Below are 27,125 nucleotides of genomic sequence, written 5' to 3' on the forward strand. Positions count from 1 at the left end.
TGCTATTGTAAATGGAATTGTTTTCTTAAGTATCTATTGGATTGTTCTTAATTTATAAACACAAATGGTTTTTCGTGTTCACTTTGTATCCTGTACCTTTTTGTTGAACTTATTTACTAGCTCTGATAGTTTTTTATTATGGAATATTTATGGTTTTTACATATAAGATATCATATATCATCTCTGAACCTTGATGATTTTAGTTCCTCCTTTTCAGTTTGGATGGCTTTTATTTCTTTTTCTTGTCTCAGTGCTCTGGCTAGGACTTCTAATACTATGTTAAATAGAAGAGGTGAAAGTTGGCGTCCTTGTCTTATTCCTGATCTCAGGGGAGAAGTTTTTCATCTTTCACCATTAAGCATAATGTTAGCTGTGGATTGGTTACGTTTTATTAGAGACCAGAGATAGCCCAGCCCTCTTACTGTATCTAACTATAGTTTCCTTGTCCCGAGGAAACTGTTCCACTGGGCTTATGGGACACACATTTTCCTGGCTGAGAAGCAATCTCCTTTGGCAAATACTTACAAAGGTGATATTTAGGTAATAAAACTGGCATATTAAGTGATATTTTTGACAGTCTTAACACACATTAAGTTTGAAACTTCAGGGAGAAAATAAGAACATATTTCAATATGTTGAACACATCCAGGAATTCCAGAAGGTGTAATAGTCACGGCCAGTGGGTCTGCACGGGTGAGCTGGGAGACTGGGAGATGACCACAGCAGGGAGGCGTGCGGCGCGTGGGCAGCCTGGTGGGATGCGGCAGAACCGTCACCCAGCGGGCAAGGTGGCCAAGAGGACACTCCTTCCTCTCCCAGGCCCTCAGAGACGTGGGCGAAGGGGAGAGAAACAGGTCCCTGCAGGTAGGGGAGAAGGCAGAAGGAGTGTTCAGAGATGGGGCTAGGACATGGGAGGTGGTGGGGTAAGGTACAGAGTGAGGAGATGCACAAGACTGTGTTTGCTAGTGTGGGAGGCAGAGGCCGCCTGGCTGCCCGCGTGAGACACCCTGGCGTGGTCCTGCGATCTGGCAGCAAATGATTTGGGGCACTGGTCCACATGGAGGGCTAGGGGTGATGGCCTGTACAGTGAACCCACACCTATATGTGTATGAAAATAAATATATATATATTTAAATATATAAATATTTATATTCATATGTATTCAATATATAAAACGATTTATTTTAAGGAGCTTGCAAGTCTGAAATCTGCAGAGCAGGCGGACTGGAAATTCACACAGGAGTTTGCTGCAGTCTTTAAGCTAAATTCTTGTTTCCCTAGGAAATCTCAGTGTTTGCTCCCAAGGCCTTCTGTGGATTGGGTAATGTCTCTGTTAAGGGTCATTTCCTTTAAGCCAAGTGATTATAGACATTAACCACTCCTACAGAATACCTTCATGGCAACAGCCAGACTAGTGTTTGGCTAAGTGACTGGAAATTAGAGCCTGGGCTATTGACGTGTAACACCAGCTACCCCGAGGACAGGCTGACTGCGAACTGGGAAAGGCTGAGGCCTTGGGGCTGCTGGTTGTGGCAGAGGCAAAGGGTGGATCCTGGCCACAGTTCTCACTCAGTAGGTTGGGGACATCTGAGCCAGGTCGTGGACGTGCTGCCTTCATCGTGCCAGTACTTCCACTGCTCTCGACCGGTTCCTTTCAGCCCCAGCAAAGTGTTCTGGGACCATTCTTTGGTGATTTGGGGGATTCTAGAGAAACTCTTGCAGAAAACATGGTTGGTAGTAAATTTCACAGATCTGGGATTCCTCTGTTCCTTTTCGCTGTGATGAGAATTTCGTAGTGATTTTATATTTTGGGTTTGTGTTAGTTTAGTAAGACTGTCGTAACAAAGTGCCACAGACTGAGGAGGGGGCAAGGGGACTTAAACAGCAGAAATCATTTTCCCACAGTCCTGGATACTGGAAGTCCATGATCAAGGTATCGGCCGATTTGGTTTCTCCTGAGGCCTGTCTCCTTGGCTTGCAGATGTTCATTTTCTCAAGGTGTCCTGACATGGTCTTCTCTCTGTACCAGTCTGTGTTCTAATATTCTCTTCTTATAAAAACACCGCTTGTATTGGATTAGGGCCCACCCTGATCATCTCATTTTAACTTAATGACCTGTTTAAAGACCCTGTTTCCAAATGCAGTCACATTCTGAGGTACTAGGGGTTAGGGCTGCAGCTTAGGAACTTTGGGAGGATATAGTGCATCCCATAACAGGGTCTTGTCTTGATTTTTGTTGTTGTTATTCTGATTGTTACAATTAATATCCCTCATTTTATTCGGTACTAGGTGCCGTGGCCTGCAGGGGAGAGTGTGTAATGAGTTTGTTGGGTTGAATGTCCACTGAGAATTCCGACTTGTTCTATGGCTGGTGGAGCTAGTGTTCACTCAAATGTTCCGTGGTCCTGGCCCCGAACACACACATAACCCCTTCCGGGCTTCTTTGGAATTTATCTGAATCCCTATTTGTGAAAGCATGATGCCGTTTGCAGGATGTTAATAGATGCTATAGGGAAGAAGGGTGAGGCAGTGCAGAGGAGTGCTGGGAATGTGTGAGTTAAATTTAGAGGATCTGATGTCACCCTCACCACTCTGGGCACCCTTCTACCCCACAGACTTTTGACCTCACAGATGACCTCTCAAGGCCCCATAGTTGGGGACCATCTCTGCATGTCAGCAAAAAACTGGCGCCCTGAGCAAGTGTCCTTACTGAACCTACAAGCTAAGGCCAAGAGCTGCCCATTCAGACACGTCACACTTGAACCAGCCATAAGTAGTGGATTTTTTTTTTCTGGCTTGGCTTCTCACAGTCTGTCTTTATTCCAGGTGCTGCTGCGCAGTAAATGTAATTTGAAGAAGGCAGAAGGAACCCATGGCTTTAGCTGGCTGCCCAGATTCCTTTTTGCACCATCCGTACTACCAGGTATGGGCGAGCACGTATATCTGATCCTGGGCCGATGGTGCTGGTCGAGGGCCAGGGCACACATGTTGGCAGCAGCCATGGATCGTTTCTGTCACTCTCAGGTCACCAGGACACGCTGGAACAGGGGCTGGTGACAAGTCCCATGATGCAGAGACCCACTGCCCTTTCTGCCTCGGTCTTCTGTGTCTTACTTTGCCTTGTAAGATAGCGCAGTCATGTTCCTGTTTGACTGTGCGTCCTTTTCTAAAAGAGTTTGGTTGTAGTACAGAGTTGCTCACTGAGATCCAGGCTTCCATGTTTGGAATGAAGCAGGCACTGTGTTTTTCACCTCCTGGGTTGGGCCAGACACTCCTGATGACAGGTTCTGCAGTGATGGTGGATGTCAGGACACTCACCTGGAGTCATGTGCTCATGGCATGAGGGAGTGGGAAGGAGAAAGGGCTTGGTGTCTTAACAGGTGTTCTAGAGGGAGTCCTCTCCACAGATTGGCTCTTTCCTTTCCGGAGAGCCCCAGGTGGAATTTTGTGGGAGAACAAGTTCATTTCTGTTCCTTCACTTTCTCTGGCTCTTCTTCATGGGCTGCTAGAACAGTTTCATCTCCAACTTCCCTTCATCTTCTGAAACAGATTTTATTTGAATTGCACTTGGCGGTGTAGATGGATTCATTTTTAGGGGATGGTCTTTGGTTCTTTAGATTTAATTCGCGAGTCCTGATTCATCCTTACTCGTGCTTTTGTCATTGGAAGTACTTACACCGTCTCTTCCAGGCCTGTGACTTTTCGGCTGGAGCAGTCCTAGGTTTGGAAGTCCTTTCATATGCTCTGGCTTTGGTCAGGTTTTTGCACTTCTTTGAACTTGTTATTTTCTCTCTTAGTCTGTGAAGTCTCTTTTTAGCTACTGTGATGAGAAATTGCCTATAGCATTATGGCTGCAAAAAGATGCCTTTGAACATTTTTTTTTTTTTTTTTTTTTTGGTATCTAAGTGAAACAAACCTTCGAAGAAAGGCCGAAGATTAGGAATACCATTCATTCTAATCATCGAATGTGACACAAAGCCAAAATTGGTTACAAGCCAGAAAAGAGGATTAAAACCTTGGCGAACTGTGAAGTTTAGTGGTGACCCCTGGGTCTGTGTAGTTCGTGAGCTTTGCAAAAGGCATCTGCCTCTGCCTCTGCATAATTGTTTTCTTGTTCTTTAAGAGGCTGTGGTTGCCTCCCCCCATTGATTATAGCTCTGTGCTGCACCCACGGGTCACGAGTCCAGTTCTCGTGTGGCCAGTTAGCGTCAGCTAGTTGTCCAGGCCCGACTGCACCCCTCACCCCTGCCTGCTGCTTCCTACTCAGTCCCAAGAGAGTGCAATCAGTGATCTCCAAGAACAACATCCCCAAGGGAAAGGCTCTCTGAGGTCACTTTAGTAGTGCTGTCCTCGGCTGGGTATAGAATACGCTTTTAGGGCCAGATAATGGCACAGAAGTTCTGTCAGCGTCCCCTCCCTTCCTGGCATTTCCAGTTTGCTGCTGGTACCTACAGAAGTGGCAGATGTGCAAGCTGAGTCAGTTCCTCCCTTGATGGCCTTGTTAGGTGTTTGTAGTCACCGATGCCCCAGGCTGCTTTCCTGGAGCCAGGAAGCCAGGAAGGAAGGGTGGACATCCCTGCCATGTGCTGTCATGTTTTGGGGAAATACTCAGTGCCTCTCAGGGCCATTTGAAAGCACTGTCTTACTCTTTAAAAAATCTAACAGCAAGACTTGGCAGCATATGTCCCTTGTTCCTGGAAAATAAGATGACAGTTCCAGAATTTCTCAGAATGCGGGGTGATTTACAATGGGTTCCAGTCTTGAGCAATCTGCGATTGTATAATAATAATTAGATAAATCTCTCCAGAGTTTTATAGAGAAAAATTTATTCTTAAAACCTTCAGCATACAAATAATTTTCTAATTCTAGCTGTTCGCTTGCAGCAGTGGCTAGGGTTAGATAGGTGGTTCCGTCCGTGAGTCACTGATGTGATTTTTTAAAATATGCATATTAAGCACCAAAATTATTGTATGCATTTAATCATCCTGCTGTTGGAGGGCAGCAGTTGGCGAGGGGTTCTGGCAAGGTTGGGGATGACCCACTTCACTTTTAAGACTTAAGTTTTTTCCTTTAGAACGTGACACATCATAATTCTCTGACCTTGGAGAAATCCTGCAACTTTCCCTACCGCAGTTTCCATACAGAGGTTTTGGTAGAAAAGGGTTAATGGTATCCGGGTTGTGGTGGGGATTAGAGGAAATATGTCTAAATTACCCAGCGCCTGGTCATCCTTTAGAAGCTGAGTCAAGGGCTGTGATCTTTAATTCTTTGGATCTTGGTAGAGCACCAGCCAGGTGCCAGGCACATGTTTTGGGCTAGGGAGCCAGCTTTGAGCTCAGCAGACAGATCTTTGGGGCTCCTGCATCCCAGTGGAGGAGACAGACATGGAACAACTGGCAAGTGAGATAGTTGTGAATAATGATACTAATTCTGAAGCAAATAAAATGGGACAATGGGAGAGAGAGGGCCGGCTGCCTTGGTCTTCGGGGGGGCTCTGTTAGTAGGGTCCTGTAGCTCATTGTCTGCAACTTTAAAATCAAAAAGTCTGACTCAAGAAGTTTCTTCTTATGCTGCGGCAGAGTCCAGTGTGGTCTGTCCAGAGCTTTGCCGACCACGGGGTCTGCCCCGGAAGTGGGATGGGGTTTATGGGGCTCCCTCTAGGCCCTGCACATCTGTGTTCATTGACGTGGACACTATGTTATTGTTCTCCCTTCCCAAAAACTCTGAATTCTTAACCATGTCTAGCCTCCAGGCTTTTGAAGAAGGGATTATGCACCTATGACAAAAGTTATGGTAAATAAAAGCAACATTTATTATCTTTCAGAAAAATGCAAAATAGGAAGTAAAATGCGCTTGGCTACAAACGTCTGTACACAAAGTTGAACTGAGCATTAGAAATGAAACACTTGCGTGTGAATTTTATAGAGGTGATTAAATTTACTGTTGAATTTCCAAAAGCAATATTTTTATTTTCGTAGTTTCCTGATTTCTGAATTAGAAACAATCATGCTTAGAAATCAGCTGTCTTAGAAACTCTCCTTGCCATCCTGCCCTTCAGAGCCTCGGCTTTTGGTGGAGATAGGAGCAACAATGTTAGTGCACATACACGTCGTCCAGCCCCAGGACGCCGCAAGGTGTGTGTTGTGGTTCCATTTCAGTGCTGTGTCCCTGAACCTTCAGGTGGGGAACCTGCTCTTTCAGTGCAGGGCTTGATGAACTGCAACCTCCTTTTGCAAATAAAGTTTTATTGGAGGCTGGTCGTGGTGGCTCACGCCTGTAATCCCAGCACTTTGGGAGGCAGAGCGGGTGGACCATTTGAGGCCAGGAGTTCGAGACCAGCTTGGCCAACATGGGGAAACCCCGTCTCTATTGAAAATACAAAAATTAGCCAGGCGTGGTGGCACACGCCTGTTATCTCAGCTACTCAGGAAGCAGAGGCAGGAGAATCGCTTGAACCCAGGAGGTTGACGTTGCAGTGAGCCAAGATCTCGCCACTGCATTCCAGCCTGGGCGACAGAGCAAGAATCGGTCTCAAAAAATAAAATAAAGTTTTATTGGAACTTGGCCGTTGGTTTTTGTATCGTCTATGGCTGCTTCCAAGCCCCATCGGCAGAGTTGGGTAGTGTTTGACCCTTCACAGAAAAAAATTTTTTCTGGGACACTGAATGCTAGAATGAACCTTTTTGAATGGACAGAGGCTCAAGGGGGCCTCCTTGTATCAGCTCATCTCCTCCCCATTTTCTGGGTTTGAAACAGTCCTCAGATGAGACTTCATCTGCTGATCACGTACAGCTTTGGATTTTTCTGTTGGGTGCCCCAGATTCCTTAATCTTTTGGCAGTGCGTGGAGGAGCTAAAAGATGACATCATTTCTAAGAGTTGATTGGGCTCAGTTCCTGGAAATGAATGCCATTCCCAAAGTCTGTCACTGTTGTTATTATTATTATTATTATTTTTAGTGAAAGAGTGATTCTATAGGTTTTCATTTTTAAATACTACACCCCCCATCCTTTGGCTAGGGGACATTTTATTAGACTACACTTTCTTTAAGAAATTTGTTGATAGTACCTGCCACTCTTAACCCTTGAGGTGGGAAGTTACGAAGATCATTTGAAATGTCTCTCTTTAAATTTTGTTTAACTGTTCCAGCTGATAGGACATTTACCTAAAATGGTTTTCCGAGTAATTTAAGGTTATGATTCTGAACTTAGGAACGGCAGCTGTATTATGGAGATATTTTGTGAAGTAAAACAGGCAGTATGTTGACTACTGTTCCCTTGCATGGCTCTAAGCACGGTGTTTAAATTCTCCACATTTCTTACATTTTCAGCATCATTGTGAGAATTGGAGGACACTTACATAAAGCCTTTGGCATTGTGCTTAGCACACAAAAGACCCTGCTAAATGTGAGCCACTATTTGGATGAGCTGGTATCTGATTTTTTTTTTTAAGAGTGTAGAATTATTTTTAAGAATGTAAGTTTTTTTTTTTTAAAGTGATTTGTGTGATACTTATGTAAATTTGAGATTATAATCTTTTAAAGTCTTTAAAATCACCTGAATATTCACTTCTAACAAATAGATGGCGTTTGGTTTGGGAGAATACTCATTGATTTGTCTAATTGCTGTTTACTGGCTTTTATTTAAATCCTAGGTAGTTAATTACATATTAGTAAATAGTTTATAGTTTCTGTAACTTACAGATTCAGTTGAAAACTCTATTTTTAAATGTTCTAAGTAACTTTCACTAATTTGTTTATTCACTTACCATTTTATGAACAGTTGATTGGCAGACCATGGCTGCCAATTAGGGGTATTAGGTATTAGGGTACCAGGTGATCAAGATGTCAACCCTGCCTGCAGGGAGCTCCCAGCCCTGGAGGAAGACAGACAGCTGCGACAACCGCCCATGGGCTGCAGTGGCCTGGGATGCTGTCAGTAGTGTGCTTTGTGCAGACAAGTAGAGGGGAGTGTGATGAATCCCCCACCCCATGTCATTTCCTGCTAGAACTGTTAAAACTTACATATTCAACAGCCTGTAAGCTGACCACTCAGAGGCTGCCAGTGGGGAAAACATTCAGCACTTCCTGTGTACTTACCTTGTCTTCAGCCTTCCACCAACTCTGTGAATTGGGTACCTTCATGATACCTATTTTATAGATGAGAAAACTGAGGTTTTTGCTATATGCTGGTCATCGTGCTGAGGACTTTCCTTGGATTTTCTCTCCTGCCAACCCTACGTGGTGGGGACCTTCATGTTGTCCCCTTTACAGATGAGATTATCAAAGCAGAAAAAGGCCATCTCTCCTACTGAGTAACAGAGGTACGTTCGTCCCTGTGAAGTGTGCGTGTGTTTAATGTTGGTGAGACTGAGGAGAACAAGTTTTTGTCCAAATGCCAAAATCTCCTCCTCAGAATTATTATAATAAAACATTGAATTTGTATCCTGCAATTTTGCACTTATTGAATTTCTTTGATCATGAAATGCCATAAGTCAGTTTTAACAACAGCTTTTCAGCTGAAATAAAGATTATGATGTATTGTCCCTAAATGTGTCACGTGTGCTGATTGTAAGATGTTTGCATTTTTAAAATGTTAAAATGGAGAGTGGGGCGTGTCTTACAATCAATGAAATATGACAGATAAGTAAATAAATGGAAATAAAGATACATAAATATGTATATTCTCAACGCTTTTTTTTATCTTCTCAAACATCATCATCCACTTAAGTATGGGCTTAAAGTCTGATTTTCTTTTGAATAATATAAACAACTGTATTTATCACATATTTTCTATGTATTATTTTTGTTTTTCATTTTTTTTGAGACAGAGTCTCATTCTGTCACCTAGGCTGGAATGCAGTGGTGCGATCTCAGCTCACTGCAACCCTCACCTCCCAGGTTCAAGCGACTGTCCTGCCTCAGCCTCCTGAGTAGCTGGAATTATAGGCACGCACCACCACACCTAGCTAATTTTTGTATTTTTAGCAGAGACAGGGTTTCACCATGTTGGCCAGGCTGGTCTTGAACTCCTGGCCTCAAGCAGTCTGCCCACCTCTGCCTCCCAAAGGGCTGGGATTATAGACGTGAGCCACCGCACCCGGCCTCTATGTGTTATTTTTATCCTCTCTCTGGTACTGTGGCAAGTACTCTGGATGTGTTATTTTTTCTATTTCTTTTTTCAAGGAAACCAGGGCTTGCAGATACTGGTAAGTTGTCCAAGGTCACACAGCTTGTATGGGATAGATCAGGGATCAGGCCTGCGGGGTCAAGCCTGAAGCCTGTGTCGTTAACCATTGCACTGTCTGGTTTTTCCTTGGCACTGTGTGCTTGGCTGTGCAGATATCTCTTTGATTGATTGGGGGCGCTAGAGTTACTTAATGATCTTTTTAGTAAGATTTCATAAGCAGTGGGAGAACATAACACATTATTGGTCTATGACTTTGCGCTGCCTTTGAGAAGGACATATCTAATCATGGATACCTATGTCCCACTTCTGTTTGCCTCCTAGTTATCCGGGGGGTTAAATCCCCACAGAAATATTTGTGTTCTTTTAATTTTTCATCCCATGTAAGTTCAGTATTAGTAATCATCTTTCCCTTTGCCATCTGCCCAGAAGCTACTATGAAATCACTTATCAAAGTCTTTGCTTTTGTTTGTTTCTACTTGTGAGACCAGATGGTTGCCTCTTCAGTTGTAAAGTGTCAAAGTTTCTATTAGACCTACAAAAACCACAACTTACCTGCTGTGTCTGCATGTTACTGTATTCCTCCACGCTCACACTGCTATAAAGAACTATCTGGGACTAGGTAATTTATAAAGAAAAGAGGTTTAATTGACTCATAGTTCCGCAGGCTACAGGAAGCATGGTTGGAAGCCCTCAGGAAACTTACAATCATGGCAGAAGCAAAGGGGAAGCCGGCAAGTCTCATGTGGCTGGAGCAGGAGGAAAAGAGCACAAAAGGGGAGGTGCTACACACTTTCCAACAACCAGGTATCGTGACAGCTTACTGTCATGCAATAGCAAGGGGGACTTCTGCCGCAACCCCCACCTGCCAGTCACCTGCCAGGGTGATCCAGTCACCTGCCACGAGACTCCTCCTCCAACCTTGGGGATGGACATGAGATTTTGGGCAGGGATACCAATCCAAACCATATCAGTCGCCATTACAGCAGGCAGGGCAGGCAGCAGGCGGGTAGGCAGGAGGCAGGTAACCAGCAGAGGAGGCAGCAGGCAGGGCTACCTTGTGGGAGTGTTTTTCCAGAAGAGATGGCAGTTATCAAGTGCACACAGACTTGGAAAGGCATCATGGTGTACCTGGTTGGAGCATGAATCCTTGATTCAACTGTTTTCTTTGCACAGAGTCACATTACTTGATTACCAAAGAGAAGGGAACTCGTGACCCTCAGGGACAGCCTGTTTATCTATGGTCAGAAGATGGGCCTCCTGTAACATTGACTGTGCTCCCGTCTGGCCTTGTCAGTAACGCAGAGCAAATCACTTCCGCCTCTCTGCATTTGAAGTTATGTGTCATTACTCACCCAGCCCCCAGGCTCCTTCAGGCATCCTTCCTTTGTTGGGGTTTGTGGCACTTTTTCCTGTTTCCTTTCTCCTGTTTTGCCTAGCCCTCTTTAAGGGAAAGGACTAGAACTAATCAACACTTCAGATGAGACTGACCAGCTCAGAGCTGGGCGGCTCACGCTCTCCCTTCAGGACACATCCTCCCATCCCTCGTTGTAACGCAATGTTGACTTTTTTGAAGGAAGGTCTTTTCATGCACCCACTGCTGTGTCCCAGGTCGTGTTCATTTCCAGTCCATGATAAGTAGAGATATAGAGAAAATGTGTTTAGAGATTTTATAGCAATTTGAATGTTGAATTTAAGAATAAAAATGTGGGTGCGTATCGTATTTTTGTTTTATTTTACTTTCTAGCAATTCATTGCTATTGTGAATTGTGAAGTGTCCGTGCTTGACAGGTTGATAGGGACAGCAAAAACTGCTTCTTCCCCGCAGATGGCTCTGGAAGTACTAGTCTTGGCTATCTCAGGATATCACAGTCATGCCTGTGGTTTTTCTGTCCTTGGCAGCTCCAGTTTGCAAAGTTGAAGCTTTGCGTTTATGGCCCTTTGTGGCCTCGGTGTGTCATTTGTGCATAGTGAGATTTCCTCAGGCGCTGCTGGAACATGCGAGTCCACTGCCTCCAGCCAGTGGCAGATCATGGGGGACAGCATCTGTGCCTTCCCACTGTGTTGTCCACTCTTCCCGACAGGCCTGATGTGACTCCGCTGTGCTTTTGCTGACCGTCCTTAACCAGCTCCTTGCCACTGTGCAAGGGCGTGAAGGTTGGAGGGTGCCTGTGTGTACCTCTATGGCTCTCACCTTCCTGTGTCTGTTTGCCTTGAGCAGCTGTTCTAGTCTTGGCTCCATCAAGAGTCTGTACCATTGTGGGAGGCCACGTGGCCAGCAGGAGGTGAGCCAGCCCAGGAGGCATGCAGGCTCTGGATTTGAATCCTAGTACTGCTTCAGGCATGTGAGGCTGACAGTTATACTCCCACTGTTATGAAATGAGAGCCTCCAATGCCTGTCCAACAAGTGGGGCCTTAGGAATTCCCAGTTGACCAGGGGCACTTTACTGGAACCCTGAACAGGGTCTTTGCTCCTGGGATCCAAGGGGCTGGATCCCTGAAGACCCCTTCCTCTTTTTCCTTTACCCCCAGACTCTGGTTTAGCAGGCTCTGGGGTACTGGTTGAGGGGTTCATCCTACATTTCCAGACCTCAACTGAAACCCAGCTTAGTTGTAAGATGGAACCAAACAACAGCTTAGTTGTAAGATGGAACCAAACAACATTAGAACATTTCGTTCTTTGGACAGTGAGGAAATGATTGGCAGTTTCTTAGTGGTTGCCCATTCTGGGAATACAAAAGTGCATATGACATAGCCGGGGCTTAAAGGACGTACCCAAGTAATAGAGGAAGGAGAATTGTACCTGTAGTTTAATGACTCTAAAGAGGGAACACCTGACCCCTCTGTGGACAGAGAGATGGAATTTGAGTCCTTCACTGCCAAGGACGTCGTTGCTTCATTGCAACATTTCTCTTTTTCTAAAGAAAAAAAAAAGCTATTTGGTATTGTGAAAAAATAGCTATAAAGTTATATTTTGCTTTACTTGTCCCTTCAGAACTTCACTAAAAAAAGGTAAATTTTGTATAAATGTATTTTTATTTGTCAACATTGTGGAGGTGATAATTCCATGTAAATTAGTCTTTGAGGTCAGGTTCTTGGCATTTGCAGGGTACTTATATGGATTTTTTCAGCTTTCTAAGGCATGAATGTGGCCTTTCTAGCTCATGCATTATGAGGGGTGAGTGCCGGGGCATCTAGAGAAACAACTTAATCCTCAGAGTGCTGTCTTTACCTAAGATGGGTGAAATGGGATTAAAAATAACCCTACCCAAGGAGGACATTGAGGGCAGCTTCTGAGGAGAGGCTTTATGGAGAACAAGCTGTGTGTTTGGAGGCCAGGTATAAGTAATGTCAGGGAGGGAGAGGGGATGGTACCCTGTCACCGCACCCCATCACTCTGTCACCTTGTCACCCTGGTGTTCTCCCCCATAACCCATCCCCCATCATCCAGTTACCCTGGGCCCTGTCGCCCTGGCTCACATCGCTGGTTCTGTCACCTCCTCACCCTGGACTCCCGTTTCTTGAGTCCTTGTTGTGGGGCTTTGAAGCTGTTGCTGCCCATATCCCCTCATCAACTATGTTCTCCTGGCAGATGGGAATGTGCTTTCTGTGGCTGTGAAATCTTCGAACACGTGGAATTTCCCACCTTGCTGTAGGTGCACGGGGCTGCAGATGCTCTCGGAGCTGCTCTGTCCCTGCCAGCCGAAGTATTTGCCCTGACCCTTCTTTGGTGCCAGGCGAGGTTGCCCTGGGGCCTTCCAGGGGACCTTTCTATCGCCTTAGGAAGCCGCTCTGGATATTGGAATGACCCTTGCAGGAAGTGCTTGAATGTAAGTTTTTGGCCAGTCCTTGGCCTCCTGAGTGGGCATGAGGGTGGGCAGGGCAAGAGGGGCTGTGGCATGGTGCAGATTAAGGGTTCGAGTCTCAGCTGGTGGGGGACAGCTTGTGAAGCTGGGAGCTGCTGGACCCCTGGTACACCCTGCCTTGGGGGTGCAGGGGAGACAGGAGAGTAGGGCCCAGGAGGTAGCGTAGTGACTGGGTCAGCCTCCTCAGCCTGTCTTTGGCCTGACCCTTCCTACCAGCAGCCTGGGCTCTCCTTTGCCACCAGTAATACTGAACTGCTCTGCTCCCTCCTCCCTGCTCCCGTGCTGTCTTCTCCTTCCGTTTCTTTGCCTGGGCCATTTCCTTGGACTTCAGCCGGACACCTTCCCCTCCTGCAGCAGTCCCTGCCACACCCCCATGCAGCCTTCTCTCCTTTGCATTCCTGCATCCAGTCCTGGGCCTCCCTCTGCCTGACCCCTCCTCATGCTGTCCTCTGTCCTCCCCCATCCTCAGCCACCCCAGATCCTGGTTGAGGACAGAGTAGAGACCTATCACCCTTCTGGTTGGCCCCTCCCCGGTGGGGAATGGGGGCAATGGGTGACACGGTGAGGTGGGACCTCATCCCCAGCCCAGGTCAGAACACCTAGTTCTCAAGCTGCAGAGCCCTACGAGGGGCCGAGACCAGAGCTAACAGGCGGGGGCTTGGGCCGGCAGAGCAAGAAGGTGGTAGCAGGTGGGGTGGGCTCACTTTGTCATGAGTTGCCTGGGTGGGGGCCACCTGGCTTTGGATGCCGCCTTCAAACTCACTGAGCATTCCCTAAATGTGCATCAATATGAACATGTTAGGTACTTGCTGGGTGCTGGTGATATGAAAGTACCTACCTGTCATTGGATGTACTGGGGGGTTTCTGTGTCTGCTGAATGATTGGCTGTGGTCGTGTCTTCCCCTTGGCCCACACCCTTCTGCATGAAGCAGCCATTTTTCACCCATCTCACCTCTTGGCCCCTCTCACCTCCTCACCGTGTTCTGCCGGTCAGCGACCTGTGCTCCTCGCACGCCCGCAGGTGCATGCTGACCTTGCCCTTGGCCCAAGTGCACTTGTCCTCAGACATTTGCGAGACTGGCTTTTCCCTAGTCTCAGGTTGAGTGTTCCTTCCTTGCAGGAGAGGCAGCAGGTCCTCCAGGGAGGCTGGCGTCATCCTGATTTCACACCTGTGCTCTGCTGCAATTATGAACAGCATCCTGTTGACTGTCACATGTGCCCAGTTCCAGCAATACGCTCTCTGTTGCCTGCTCCCAGGCCCATGTGAGGGATCGTGCCCTGTTTCCCGGCGTGGGCATTATGCTGTTTGATGCTGGGGCAGGGGTTTGGCAGTGGGTTCTGGTGGCTACGTGGAGAACTTCACTCCCTCCTGTGTGTCCCTATGGGTGTTCTTCTGGGGCAAAGAAACACGAACTGTGAATCGCAGAGTGGATGCCCGAGCTCCGGCTGACTCCTGCCTCAGGAAAGAAGAGGGTGGCTTTGCATTCAGTTGGGCAGCCTGTAGCGATTTCTGTAGAGCGGTCCCCACTTATGCTGAGGGATGCGTTCTAAGACCCCCAGTGAATGCTTGAAATCTGAGATAGTACCGAACCCAAATGCCGTCAGTCAGAACACTTTTGTTTTCATGTCTTTCGCCTATAAATTTAATGCCTTTGCCATTTTTACTAAGCATTTATACTCACTGTGACTGGAACTTCTGCAGTTTGAGATGTGATAGCAAAACTAGCATACATTTCTTTTTCCTTTTTCTCAATTTGATGAATAGAAAATTGGCTTTTACTATAAATCTTAGCAAGTGTAGCATATGTTTTTTTTTTTTAGTATTGACAACTTTTACCTTTGCACTTAAAGCACATTAGGGCTTCTCTTTGGCGTAATCAAATGGCCAGCATCGTTCCTCTTCACTTTGGAGCTGTTATTCAGTATAGTAAGGGCTACTTGAATTCAAGCCCTGTGATCCGCGGCAGTTGATCTGATGATCATCGCGATGGCTCCTCTGTGACTCATGGGCAGGCAGCGCCTGCAGCGTGGATCTTGTGGACAGAGGGAGGAGTCACATCCTGGGCAGGACAAAGTGGGTCGGGGCCGGATCTCATCATGCTCCTCCGCACAGTGTGAAACTGATCAATTATTTATTTCTGGAATTGTCCATTTAATATTTTTGGACCACAGTTGACTGTGGGTAACTGAAGCTACAGAAAGTAAAACCAGGATAAGCGGGGGACTAGTGTATTCTCCAGGAAAGTTTAAAACAGTTTCATGGTTGGGTACCTTTACTGTGTTAAAATGGTTTGAATATGGCAAATACTGTATGTGGCGTTCATGTGAACGATTTATGAAACTTTTCAATGAAGCAGGGCATTTCTTTCCTTTCTGGCACCTGGACAAAGAGGATATTTATTGCGACAATTTCCTGCGCTGGATTTGGGTGCTGTGCAACTTCTGTGATTGCTTGCTCTGTTGCAGAAGAGAAAAACTATTGGATAAGTGCTTTAAGCAGCCAGACAGAGAAAAATGATGTTTTAAACACATAGTAAATACATTGATGAAAATTTAGGAAACGGCAACTTTTTAAATTTTTTTTTTTAATGGCGTACTTTGGCAGAGAGAGGAACCTAAAATTATTCCTTTTATTAAAATCATAGAGTAATTTAAACATAAGCTTCTTTACTTTCTGATTGAAGTGTCTGGTCTTTTAAGGTGGTAACTATGTTTAAATTACATTTTTATATTCCTGTACCATGCACGTTTAGCTCATAGTGAGTTTTGGAATGACTTGCTTTCACTGTTATTTCTCCTTGGGGTTTTAAGTGCTGCCATATGTGCCAGGCTCCCCGTCCGGGGTGTGCCTGTCCTCTGCTCTCTGGGCCTCTTTGGCCTCTGGTGTCAGATGGGCCTCATCACCTGTGTTTGCTGCCACAGGTTATGAGTCTCGGCAAAGGGGGTCACTTAGGTAGGGTTTGTGATCCTGTCTTTGTCATGCAGTCAATAATCACTTTGGCAGTTTCCCCAGAACCTGTTAAATATTTATGTGTGTTTCAAGCAGACCCTGCGAAACTGGTTGCTGGTACATTTATTATTATTATCATCTTAACTAGAAAGAAACAAAGTATTCACAGTGACTGTGATATGAATATTAGCATTATTTTTAACTTTTGTGAGGTTTTCTATCATTGATCTTAAAGAAGAAAGTAAATATTTAGCTCATATTTAGTTTTTCCTCGTACTGAATTTTCTGTGACTTAATTTGTATGTTTGTTAGTGTTTTTGGAAAAGTGGTAGGAAACCATGTTTCTGTTTCTGAAGATGGGCTTCAGCCTGCAGCTCTGCGAGGGGTTCTCTGGTGTTTGTTGAGGGTCATTCAAGTTCTGTGAAGGATTTCAGCCCCGATCCCAGCAGCCGGAGTGGGGGACAGAAGAATGTTTCTCCACCAGCTCTTTCTAGGTGCCTGAGATCCTGCGTAGCATGCAGGAACTGGGATTTGATCACTTGATAGTATGACTTAAGAAAAAAAAAAAAAAACCTATAAAAGGAGTAAACTCGCAGGAAAAAGAAAACTTCTCATTCTTGGTAGGAAATTCCAAAGTATAGTGGAAATGTAAGGAGCTGGTTGTAGCATTTATTTCATGGGGAAAGTGGCATCTGCATAATTGTTAAGGATGGTTACTCTTTTTGTTTTTTTTCATTTAAAAATGTTTCACTTTAAGTTCTGGGACACATGCACAGAATGTGCAGGTTTGTTACATAGGTATACATGCGCCATGGTGGTTTGCTGCACCTATCAACCCATCATCTAGGTTTTAAGCCCCCCATGCATTAGGTATTGTCCTAATGCTCTCCCTCCCCTCATCCCCTACCCCCTGACAGGCCCCAGTGTGTGATGTTCCCCTCCCTGTGTCTATATGTTCTCATCGTTCAACTCCCACTTATGAGTGAGAACATGCAGTGTTTGGTTTTCTGTTCCTGTGTTAGTTTGCTGAGAATGATGGCTTCCAGCTTCAAAGGATGGTCACTCTTAAGATGAAGTCTCTTTGCAGGGGCTTCTGTCTCTGCCCGCAGTGATGTTCTTCAGCCTTGTTTTCCTCCTTCATGTAGGTGTCACCGTACACCTGTGGGCCTAGCCCTTCCTCCTTGCAGTCTTCACTTTTGGACCCCTTTTCAGTGGGGCCTTCCCTTATGTTCTGTGTAAATTGCAGTCTCCGCCCTGTTTATCCAGCTCTATTCTGTTCTTTTATTCCATAGCACTGCACTCTCAGATTATAAACAAGTAAATGGTGTGTTTATTGCTTACTATCTGTTTTCTTTAGATAAAATACAAACTCCATAGGGCAGGATTGTTGCTTTAAACACTCATGTGCTGGGCATAGAGTCATTGCTTGGTAAATATTTGTTGAATGGATCAGTCTCTCTGAAGATTGACTATTTTTCTTCTGCTTGAGTGACCAAGAGGTTGGATACTCCAAGTCTCTGAAACTCTGTGATTGGTTATCCATGACTGTGTCACGCTTGGGTAAAGATTTTGAGGGGTTCAACAAGCTTAGACATTGGACAGTAATTGCAGGGCCTCTCTTGCTGCTTAAACGTTCTTGACCCTGAGAGCTGTGAATGGCAACCTCTGCTCTCAGAGTTTCGACGGTTATGATTTCAGTGTGTATGGGACTTATGTTGGGCTCCTGGTGAACTGGCTATTAACGTGTTTTTGAAACCTGCCCTTAACGTACAAATTACTTTGGAATAAAGTTAGATCTCTGGTCCTCAAAGAGTGAAGTATTAGATGTAGAGTGTGGTTTGAAGACCCAGGCTGGAGAGTCCCTGAGTTCTGTACTCGGGGACCCTCGTGTGAGTGAGCTCTCACTCATCTCAGGCAGTGTGCTCAGGAAGCAGCAGTGAGCGAGCGGCCTGAGCCGAGGGTGCCACAGTGGCCGTGAGAAGAAAGCGTGGGTGGAAGTGGATGTAGAAGGCAAAATAATCAGGATCAGTTAGCAGTTCACAGGTGGATAAGGAGGAGTTGGAGGCTGACTGATTTCTGCATGGGTAACTAAGCCATGCAGATGGCTGACAGGCATTCAGGGAGGTGAGGGTGATGCCAGCATTTCAGAAGAAAGACATTTCAAGCCAAACTCATCTTCCCATTCCCCAAACTGGCCTCCCCTCCCTGTATTAATTCTCCCTTGAACTGGGTTCTGGGCTTCCTGATTTGAGGGAGCTTGTATCCCCTTCCCTTTCTTCCCTTCTGCTGGACACAGTTCCACAAGCCTCCGGATCTTGGCTTGGGAATCCTCTGTCCCCTCTTTGTTCTGGCACTTAGTCAGTGGGCTGGAATCGTCTGGGCCTGCTGAGTCCCTGGCCTCCTCCCTTTGCTGGGTGCCCAGAGCGCCTTGGACTCCCCTGGAGTGACAGAGGAGAGTCTCTGCATTGGGGAGATCAGAACTGGGCCTGCTGCATGTTGAGCAGTCTGGAGTGGGGTCAAGCAAAGTATGGCCATGGCTTTGTGGTTGCGCCTCGTAGGCCCCTCCAGGAGCTGGTGCCAGTGCAGGGTGAACAGATCTGTGTATCTGACCATCACACTTCAATGGGTCCAGAGACCCCAAGAACCTCATTTCAGAGAATGAGGCCTTGGCTAAGTGGTGCTAAAAAGCAATTTCCATCTAAACACCTGGTTGATAATATGGACACAGGAAGATACTCTCTTCAGATCTACTGATAATGAACAAGGTTCCTAACTTAGGGAGAAAGTATTTAGGTAAAGAAGTGTTTTGTAACTTCAGCAGTGTATAAGGAGGTGCCTGTTGTCATATCTGTAGATTACCTGTATCTGTGTACATTTTAAGTTTGTATTACTTGTGTTTCCACACATGGTTCAAAATTCATATTTATGAATATATACATATATATGTGACTGTGACGCATGTGCACACGCACACACACACACACTCTTCAAGCTTTTCGTGTGAGTGAGTGTCCCTCCTTTCGGTGGCAGCATTAGGAGCACATGGCCTGGCAGCTGCTTCCTGTGGTGGAGCCCCGTTGCCCCTGACTCCCTTGCTGTTGGTTGAAGCTGGAGCAGTAACCAGACTATTGCACTTATAACTGCTTCTCAAGTACGTAAGAATAGGTTCACCTATTGAGTGAAAGGACAGGTGAAGACTTTCTGTGTTTCTGTCCTTGGCACCCCCTTGCAGTTGTTAGGCTGCAACAAAGTGAGAGACTGTCTCCTTGGGGCAACGTTGAGAAAGGAGCTAGCATGTGTTTTGTGACAGGACTTTGTATACCTCATCTCACTCAGTTTTCCTACCAAACTTTTTGAAATGGGTATGATCCAAATTTGCCTATAGTAAAAGTGAAGCTCAGAAACTTTGGTTGACTTATCCAGCCTGGCCAAATAGCTGAGAACGCAGAAGGTGCTGGCTGCAGCCTTTATTTTCTCTGGCCCCAAACCTGAGCTCCTTCCTCCCTCCCCTCATCTGGCATCGTCATTTGGAGGTAGTTTATCATAATCTTTTCCATCTTCCTTTTCTCTCTGTGTGCCATTCTGGGTAGTTTCTATTACTGTGTCTTCATAGGGTGCTCCTACCCTAGGCCTCTCCAGACCACTCCAGCCCTTGGGCGAGGGAGCCTCACGGTGTGTCTTTGGAGATTGGTCACTGGGGATAGAGGGAGGGGAGAGAAGCGTGGTGTCCAATGTCTGGTTAATCCTGCCCGCATATTTTTCATCTCCTCTATTGCATTTTTCATCTGTAGGGTTGGATTTGGTCATTTTGTATCTTCCACTTCTCTGCTTATCACTCATGCTTTGCTTTTCCTTCTTGAATGCACAGAGCATATTTATCTTCATCATTTTAATATATCGCCTTTTATATCCATCATCTTGGACATTTCTGTATCCATTTCTGCTGGCTGATTTCCTGTATCATGATGGGTTTTATTTTCTTTTCTTGCTTGGTACTTTTTGTTTCGATCCCAGTCATTGTAAATTTCATCTGGTTGGGTGCTGGCTGTTTCTTGGGAGGGGGCTATTCTTTTCAATATTTTGGACTTTATTCTGGAAAAAAGCTGCTTGGAAATAGTTTTACCCTTTTGAGGCTGGCTTATAAGCTTTGTTAGCTGGGCCCAGAGTCACTTTTAGTTTGGGGCTTATTTGCCCCGTTGAGGCAGGACCCTTCTGAGGGCTGTCTTGTGTCCCATGCGTAAGGAAGTTTTCCTTTTGGGTTGGTGGGAACACAATTCTCTCCAGATGGCTCTGTCTGCTTCATTCTGGTGGTTCCTCCCAGTCTTGGTATTTTCCTTACATGCATGCATCATTAATCCTCAGCTGGAGATGTGTGGGGAGCCCCCTCTCTTGAGTGCTATCCTCTCTGCCTTGACTTTCCTGAGTGTTGAGCTCTGTCTCCTTAGGATGACCCCAGGCTGTGCCTGGAAGGGAGATCCCCCCTCCCTGCGCTGCTGCTGGGAAGCTCTCCCCAACCAGTGAGTGGGCACTGGTAGAGCTGCGTCATGTGGATCATGTCTCAGGAATTACTGTCCCATGCTGCCTGTTGTCAAATGTATGAAAACTGTTTCAGTTTTAATTATTTAAGGAGAGAGGGTACATCTAATCTTTTATATTCCATATTGGCCAGAAGCTCAGAAGTCACCCATGATATTATTTTAACCATGGTTCTAGGAATAGATCTGCTTTGGAACATTTTTGTGGAGTGTGCAGACTCAGCCTTTGAACTCCGAAGAAGTTTAGATGTCATATGGTCCAAAAACCTGATTTTATTGGTGAGGAAATAGGCCCAGAGTGAAGTTATTTGCTCAGAATCATAGTTTGTCACACTGGCAGTTTGTAAACATTTGGCTCATCCCACAATAAGATTTTTCATACCTGAAGGGCGAGGTGAACTGTTTCTCATGGCCCACAGCAAGGTTGGGATCCACCAATTCTTCCTGCTGTAATGGCTGCCCGAGTTTGGTCTTACTGGGAAAAGTCTCTTTGGCAGAGGGATTGAGTTTCCTAAGCCCTGAGATCTGTGCTGTTTATTCATTTTTGTGAATAAAACGAGCTTTATCCAAAACCTCTGGGGAGCATCACCTTGAATCGCCGTCCTCTTGCCCTGCCAGCGCAGCCCTTCTGCTTGCACCTGGAAGCTGCTCCATGCCCTTCCCTGCTCCAGATCACACCTGCCCTTCGAAGGGCTGCCACACCTGGGAGCCCCAGGCTGGAGCTCCAGGCCAGACCTAGCTTACCTCATTCCGCCTCCAAATTCTTGGCATCGGCTGCCGTTTACCCTTGGCCCCCTGCCCTCTGCCTGTGGGAGGGACTTAGAAATGAGGAAAAGCCACCACCAAGGATTACATCATATCAAACCCTGGGGCCTTTTCCTGGTCAGCCAGGACAATGAGAGTTATTTCCAAATTCTGAGATTATTGTTGAGAAAGTTCAAGGAAGAGATTCCTCTCTTCCTTCTGCTCATGGGGGGAGAGTGTGGGTGTGTCACGTGCTTCCTACAGCCCTGATCTGCTACGAAGGCAACCCTGGCTCCGTTGATCACTCTCACAGCTGCACATAGTTTGCTTCTCTGGTTTTAGTGTAGAGGTTGCGGGGGTTGTGGGACCCAGAGAGAAAACGAGAAGCTTGAAGTGGAAGAAGTTGGGCTCAGCGCAATTGCAATGGCTTTGTGCACCCCACCTGGGAGCTCAGGAGGGCTCAGGATTGCACTGCCTGTTTTTTTTTTTTTTTTTTGAAACAGAGTCTTGCTCTGTCGCCCAGGCTGGAGTGCAGTGGTACGATCTCGGCTTACTGCAACCTCTGCCTCCCTGGTTCAAGAGACTCTCCTGCCTCAGCCTCCTGAGTAGCTGGGACTACAGGCACCTGCCACCATGCCTGGCTAATTTTTTGTATTTTTAATAAAGATGGGTTTTCACTCTGTTAGCCAGGATGGTCTTGATCTCCTGACCTCATGATCCGTCCACCTCAGACTCCCAAAGTGCTGGGATTACAGTTGTGAGCCACCGCGCCCGGCCATGCACTCCCTGTTTTAGACAAGGAAATTGAAGGTCAGAGATGTTAAGGGGTTGTCCCCACAGCGAGTGCACCAAAAAGCTCTGCTCTCCTTAGCGTGCCACACTGTCTTTTGATAATTAGGCCTTGTTTTACTTGGTCCTTTTTATTTGGGGTCTGGATGTGCACATGTGGATGGGTGTGCGCATGATAGAGCTGGGTAGCTCTGTGTTCTCTTTGCCTCCTGAAGGGATTTGGCATGTTGGTGACATTTTGACCTGGTCCTTTGGGGCCTCCTGAAGCTTAGTGTATGCACTGATTCTCTGTAATCCACAAGAGGAACGTGACAGGACTAGGAAATATTCAGGGAGGGGAACCTGGAATCTCTCCCACTTTTCTAGAGCTTTGGATCGTGGTTGGCTAGAATACCCTGGGGCCAGGAATGAAACATGTTTTATTCCATGTGGAAGTTTGTTGTTTGTTTTCCAGTTGTATTTATTTATTTACTTATTTATTTTTTTGAGACGGAATCTCTGTCTGTCCCCCAGGCTGGAGTGCAGTGGCACCATCTCGGCTCACTGCAAGCTCCGCCTCCCAGGTTTACGCCATTCTCCTGCTTCAGCCTCCTGAGTAGCTGGGACTACAGGCGTCCACCACCACGCCCGGCTGATTTTTTGTATTTTTAGTAGAGATGGGGTTTCACTGTGTTAGCCAGGATGGTCTCGATTTCCTGACCTCGTGATCCGCCCACCTTGGCCTCCCAAAGTGCTGGGATTACAGGCGTGAGCCACCACACCCGGCCTCAAGTTATATTTAAAGTATGTAAATACAATTTGACTGTAACTTGCATTGTCACTGATCCTCTTGTAGTACTTTAAAGATTGTGTTGTCAGCATTATTAAGTGGGTAGTTTAGAGATTCCGATCTTCTAATTTCTCAGACTGTTAAGTTACTGTAGAATTCGTGGTCGATTAAGGTAGTGCTACATGTTGACTATACTAACAAATTAATATTATGTTAATACATGTGGATATTTTGGTGTCTGAATAGTTGCCTTTTTGTTAAAGTTGGGGATGGAGGAAGTGGTGGGGAGGGGTGAAGGTAGGGGAGGAAGAGGTAGAGATGATAGTAGAGGTGGTGGTGGAGGGGGAGGAGGAAATAGAGATAATGAAGAGTGTGGAGGTGGATGTGATGGTAGCAGTGGAGGTGTTGGAGGTATAAGAGGTGAAGGGTGGTGGGAAGGAGTAGAGGTGATGGAATGGGTAGAAGTGGTGATGAAGGGGTAGGTAGTGGAGGAGGAGGAGCTGGAGGTGAAGGTGGAGGTGGTAGAGGAGGTAGAGGAGGTGGAGGTGATGTTGGAGATGATGGAAGTGATGGTGGAGGTGAGGATAGAGATGGTGGAGGAGGTAAGGTGAGGATGGAGGAGGTGGAGATGATGTGATAGTAGAGGAGGTGGAGGTGATGGTGGAGATGGTGGAAGTGATGGTGGAGGTGGTGGAGGAGGTGGAGGTGAGGATGGAGGAGGTGGAGGTGAGGATGGAGGAGGTGGAGGTGATAGAGGTAGCAGAAGAGGTGGAGGTGATGGTGGAGGAGGTGGAAGTGATGGTAGAGGAGGTGGAGGTGAGGATGGAGGAGGTGGAGGTGATGTGATAGTAGAGGAGGTGGAGGTGATGGTGGAGATGGTGGAAGTGATGGTGGAGGAGGTAGAGGTGAGGATGGAGAAGGTGGAGGTGATAGAGGTAGCAGAGGAGGTGGAGGTGATGGTGGAGGAGGTGGAAGTGATGGTGGAGATGGTAGAGGAGATGGTTGAAATGCTGGCAGTGATGATGGAGTTGGTAGTGAAATGATGGTGGGGGTGGTAGAGGAGATGGAGGTGGCGGTGCAGGAAGTGGAGAAGGTAGAGGAGGAGATGATGTGGCAGTGGAGGTGATGGAGATGGAAGGAGGTGGTGGGAAGGGGTGGAGTGCTGGTGCAAATATTTGGAGGGGAGGTAGTGACAGTGGAGGAGGAGGAGGCAGTGGCAGCAGGGGCAGTAGTGGCAGTAGTAAAAATAGCAGCTGAGATTTACTGAGCCGTGCTTTCCATGTGTGATCACACTAAATCTTCAATAGTCCTTGGAGGTTATAATCACACAGGGTGGTTTAATGTCTTCCCCAAGGTCATGTAGCTACGCTTCTGTAGAAATTCTAGAGCTAGTGCTGTCCCCCTTTCGGCCAAAATGCCTCATTGATGTGGGAATACCAGATCCGAAAACAGGAACAAAACTGACTTGGCAAAGGCATTTTATTTTGGGAAAACCATTTGTCAAGATTGACAGGCTCTGGGCAGGAGGTTTCTTTGTAGGGTGATGGAAATGTTCTAAAATTAGATTGTGGCGATGGTTGTACAGATCCTTAATTATACTAACATTCATTGGTTTGTATGCTTCCAACAGATGAAATTTATGTTACATAATTTATATCTCAATAGAGCTGTTTTAAAATGTAAATGACTGATAGACTCCTCCCCTTGTGAATAACCAGAATTGATGTTTCTGTGCTGAACACTGCAGAGTGGGTGGTTAAAGTGAGGCAGCTCATACACTACTTTTGCTTTTAATTCAAGAATTGCTGTGCTTGGAGGTAGTTCTGTGGAAATAAGTGCCTGAATATGGAGTACAAGCCACTGATCTGTGTCTTTTTAGGCTGTGTGATTTTAGTGAAAATGTGATCATTTTTTATGTGGTGGCGTTTTCCCTGCCAGGCCAGGCATTCTTACCATGTGGGAGAAAAGTTTTTTTCTACTCTGACCAGGGCTTATCCATATATTTTCATGTCGGGCTCAGCAGCCTATATGAATACAATTGTAAGTAAAGAGCATCCTCCTTGTTCCTTGATACAAGACACCTGGCTTGCTGAGTTTTCTTTTTCCCCATCTCAGGCTTTTGGAAGCAGCTCTTGTTTTGGTTTAAGGATCAGTTTGACTGAAATCTCTGCTTAAAAACCTCTTGCTCCCTTTCCTCTTGCATAGACATGAAGTGTAATATCAAAACAGGCAGTGTCATTTTGGGTGAGAAAAATGGCTCCGGCTCCTTTATTATGAGGGTTATTTCCATTTGAGGGACTAGTTTTGCACACCTTGCAACTGGCAGAGTTGGAGTGCTGATACTGCAGCTTTTACCAAGTTCACTAATGTTTTAGGAATTTTTTTTTCAGCCTTTTTCAGCCTTGTGGAGTTTCTGCATGTTTTAGGAATTCTCTGAGTGACAGATTATGTAGTTACCCATGGCTCAGTTGTTAAGGACATGTTCTCTGATTCAACCCCAGTGGGTCTCACACCCACGGTTATGAGATGTGATTTGCTGGGCAAGCTGCTGTCCTCCTTTTTCCTCATTGGTAAGGATGAGGTAACAACAGTACCCATCAGAGACAGGATTTAAGTGGGAATGTGTGTAAACTGTCTAGCACTGTACCTGGTACCCAGGAACTGTAATATTAGTAGAAACCCTGCCATTTTTACATTAATATTTAATAAAAAAATGTGATTATATGGCTGAGGGAGGGTAGTTGTGAAATCTGTAACTACACTGTATCTGACGTCTTGTGTGTATTCAAAGTTCTAGAACAGGCATATGTGCAGTTCGTACAGAGGGTATCAGGCGTTGGAAGGGAGCTGATGAGCTGGGTGATGCCTCCATTTTCAAAATGCAGGTAACACAGGTAGTCAGTCTTCACTCAGGCTGCGATAGCTTAATGGGCTTGTGGTTTGAAACATTTTCCTTCTTTAAGTGCATCCTGTGTGAAATGACAAACCCCATCCCTGTTGCATTTCACATGTTCATCTGCAGACTCAACACCCTTGGGTGGACTCCAGCAATGTGCCTCACCTGTCTCAGCTGATGTCCCTGGCTGAGCAGGAGGCGTTTGGGAAACTGCCTGCAGGAAGGCCCCAGGGAGCTCTGAGACCCGGACGGTGGGTCATGTAGGATTGTGTCTTCTTTGCCTTTGCACCAAAAATCTGAGGGTAGCTGCAGGAGAGGGTTGCGGGGGGGCGCTGGAAGATCCCCTTTTAATTGCACCTTCAGGAGCAGTTCTCATCCACTGTTCTCATCTGTTACTTTTTTTTTTTTTTTTTTTTAATTTGGTTGGTTGTTTTTGCATACCTGTAGTGTTTAAAGTTGATCCCTGTTAAGCGTGTAGGTTTTGATGAGGCATTCTTCCAGGTGGAAGACATTTCGAGTCCCTGTCATTCTGTTCTCTGTGGCATTGGTCTTTGTTTACCTTAGTGGAGTTATTAAGTGTGCCTTCTGTGCCGTTCTCTGGGTTCTGAAAATATTGTGCACAGGGCAGGCTGAGGACACAGCCACGTGATACCCACTGTAGAGAGAGGGAGAGTGAGACCTCCTACGCAGGCTGCCAGTCGTGTGTTCAGTAGTAAGGTCAGTGCCCGCTGTCTACCGAACACTCAGTACCTTTAGTTGCTGGGCAAGTCCTTTATTTGTTATTTTAATTTGAACCTCAGAAGTGACCTGTGAAGTGGCCATTCTGCCTCAGGAATGTGTGGAGATACCCCAAAGGTGAGGCAGTTGCCCTGAGTTCCAGGACTAACCAGCATGTGGGGCCTGGGATCTGAGTCAGCGTCCGGCCTGCTGTGCAGTCCTTCCATTTGTCACCTGCAGTGCCCGCTGCACTGATGATGGCACGCCTCTCATCCAGTTGCCTCTCCAGCTCTGTGTTGCTGGAGCTCTGTGTTGCTGGAGCTCTGTGTTGCTCCCGCTTTTTAGATAAGAAAACTGCCTGAATCGTCCAATGAACAACATCCCCTGGTTCTCTGGGGCCGGTTCCTCTTGTGCATCTTGTAGTGTTTAGTTGGCACCCAGCAGAGGCAAGAGTGCATTTGATGCTCTAGTTGAAACGGAATGCCAATAACTGGTGGAAGGGGCTGCTTCTCCTCTGTTTTGTGCCCAGGCTACCTCGTGATGCTTTTTGCTGAAGCCTGGGCTTTGAAAGGTGAATGGTGGAACGTTCTTGTCCCTCCATCCTCACAGAGAGGCAGAGGCATCCGTGCCCCCAGATCTTGGGGCGAGGCTGGGCTGTGTGCCGGGGTTGTGAGG

The 27,125-nt window shown here is 46.3% G+C and overlaps 1 protein-coding gene across 46 annotated transcripts in view; it reads left to right on the top strand.

The window, feature by feature from the left end:
• Positions 1-27,125, top strand: part of GRB10 (growth factor receptor bound protein 10) — a 203,955-nt gene that overhangs the window by 57,300 nt on the left and 119,530 nt on the right. For 17 of the 46 annotated variants that reach the window (XM_074034979.1, XM_045389134.3, XM_074034977.1 and 14 more), the window contains one exon: positions 2,827-2,923. The exons of the other annotated variants lie outside the window; for them this stretch is intronic. Coding sequence is in view for 7 of the 17 variants with exons in the window: in XM_045389134.3 (XP_045245069.2) it covers positions 2,873-2,923 (51 nt within the window). In the remaining 10 variants the exon portion in view is untranslated. The remainder of the gene's footprint in view (positions 1-2,826; positions 2,924-27,125) is intronic. 46 annotated transcript variants of the gene reach the window in all.

This window comes from Macaca fascicularis, chromosome 3, assembly GCF_037993035.2.
Source record: "Macaca fascicularis isolate 582-1 chromosome 3, T2T-MFA8v1.1".
Classification (NCBI taxonomy): Eukaryota; Metazoa; Chordata; class Mammalia; order Primates; family Cercopithecidae; genus Macaca; species Macaca fascicularis.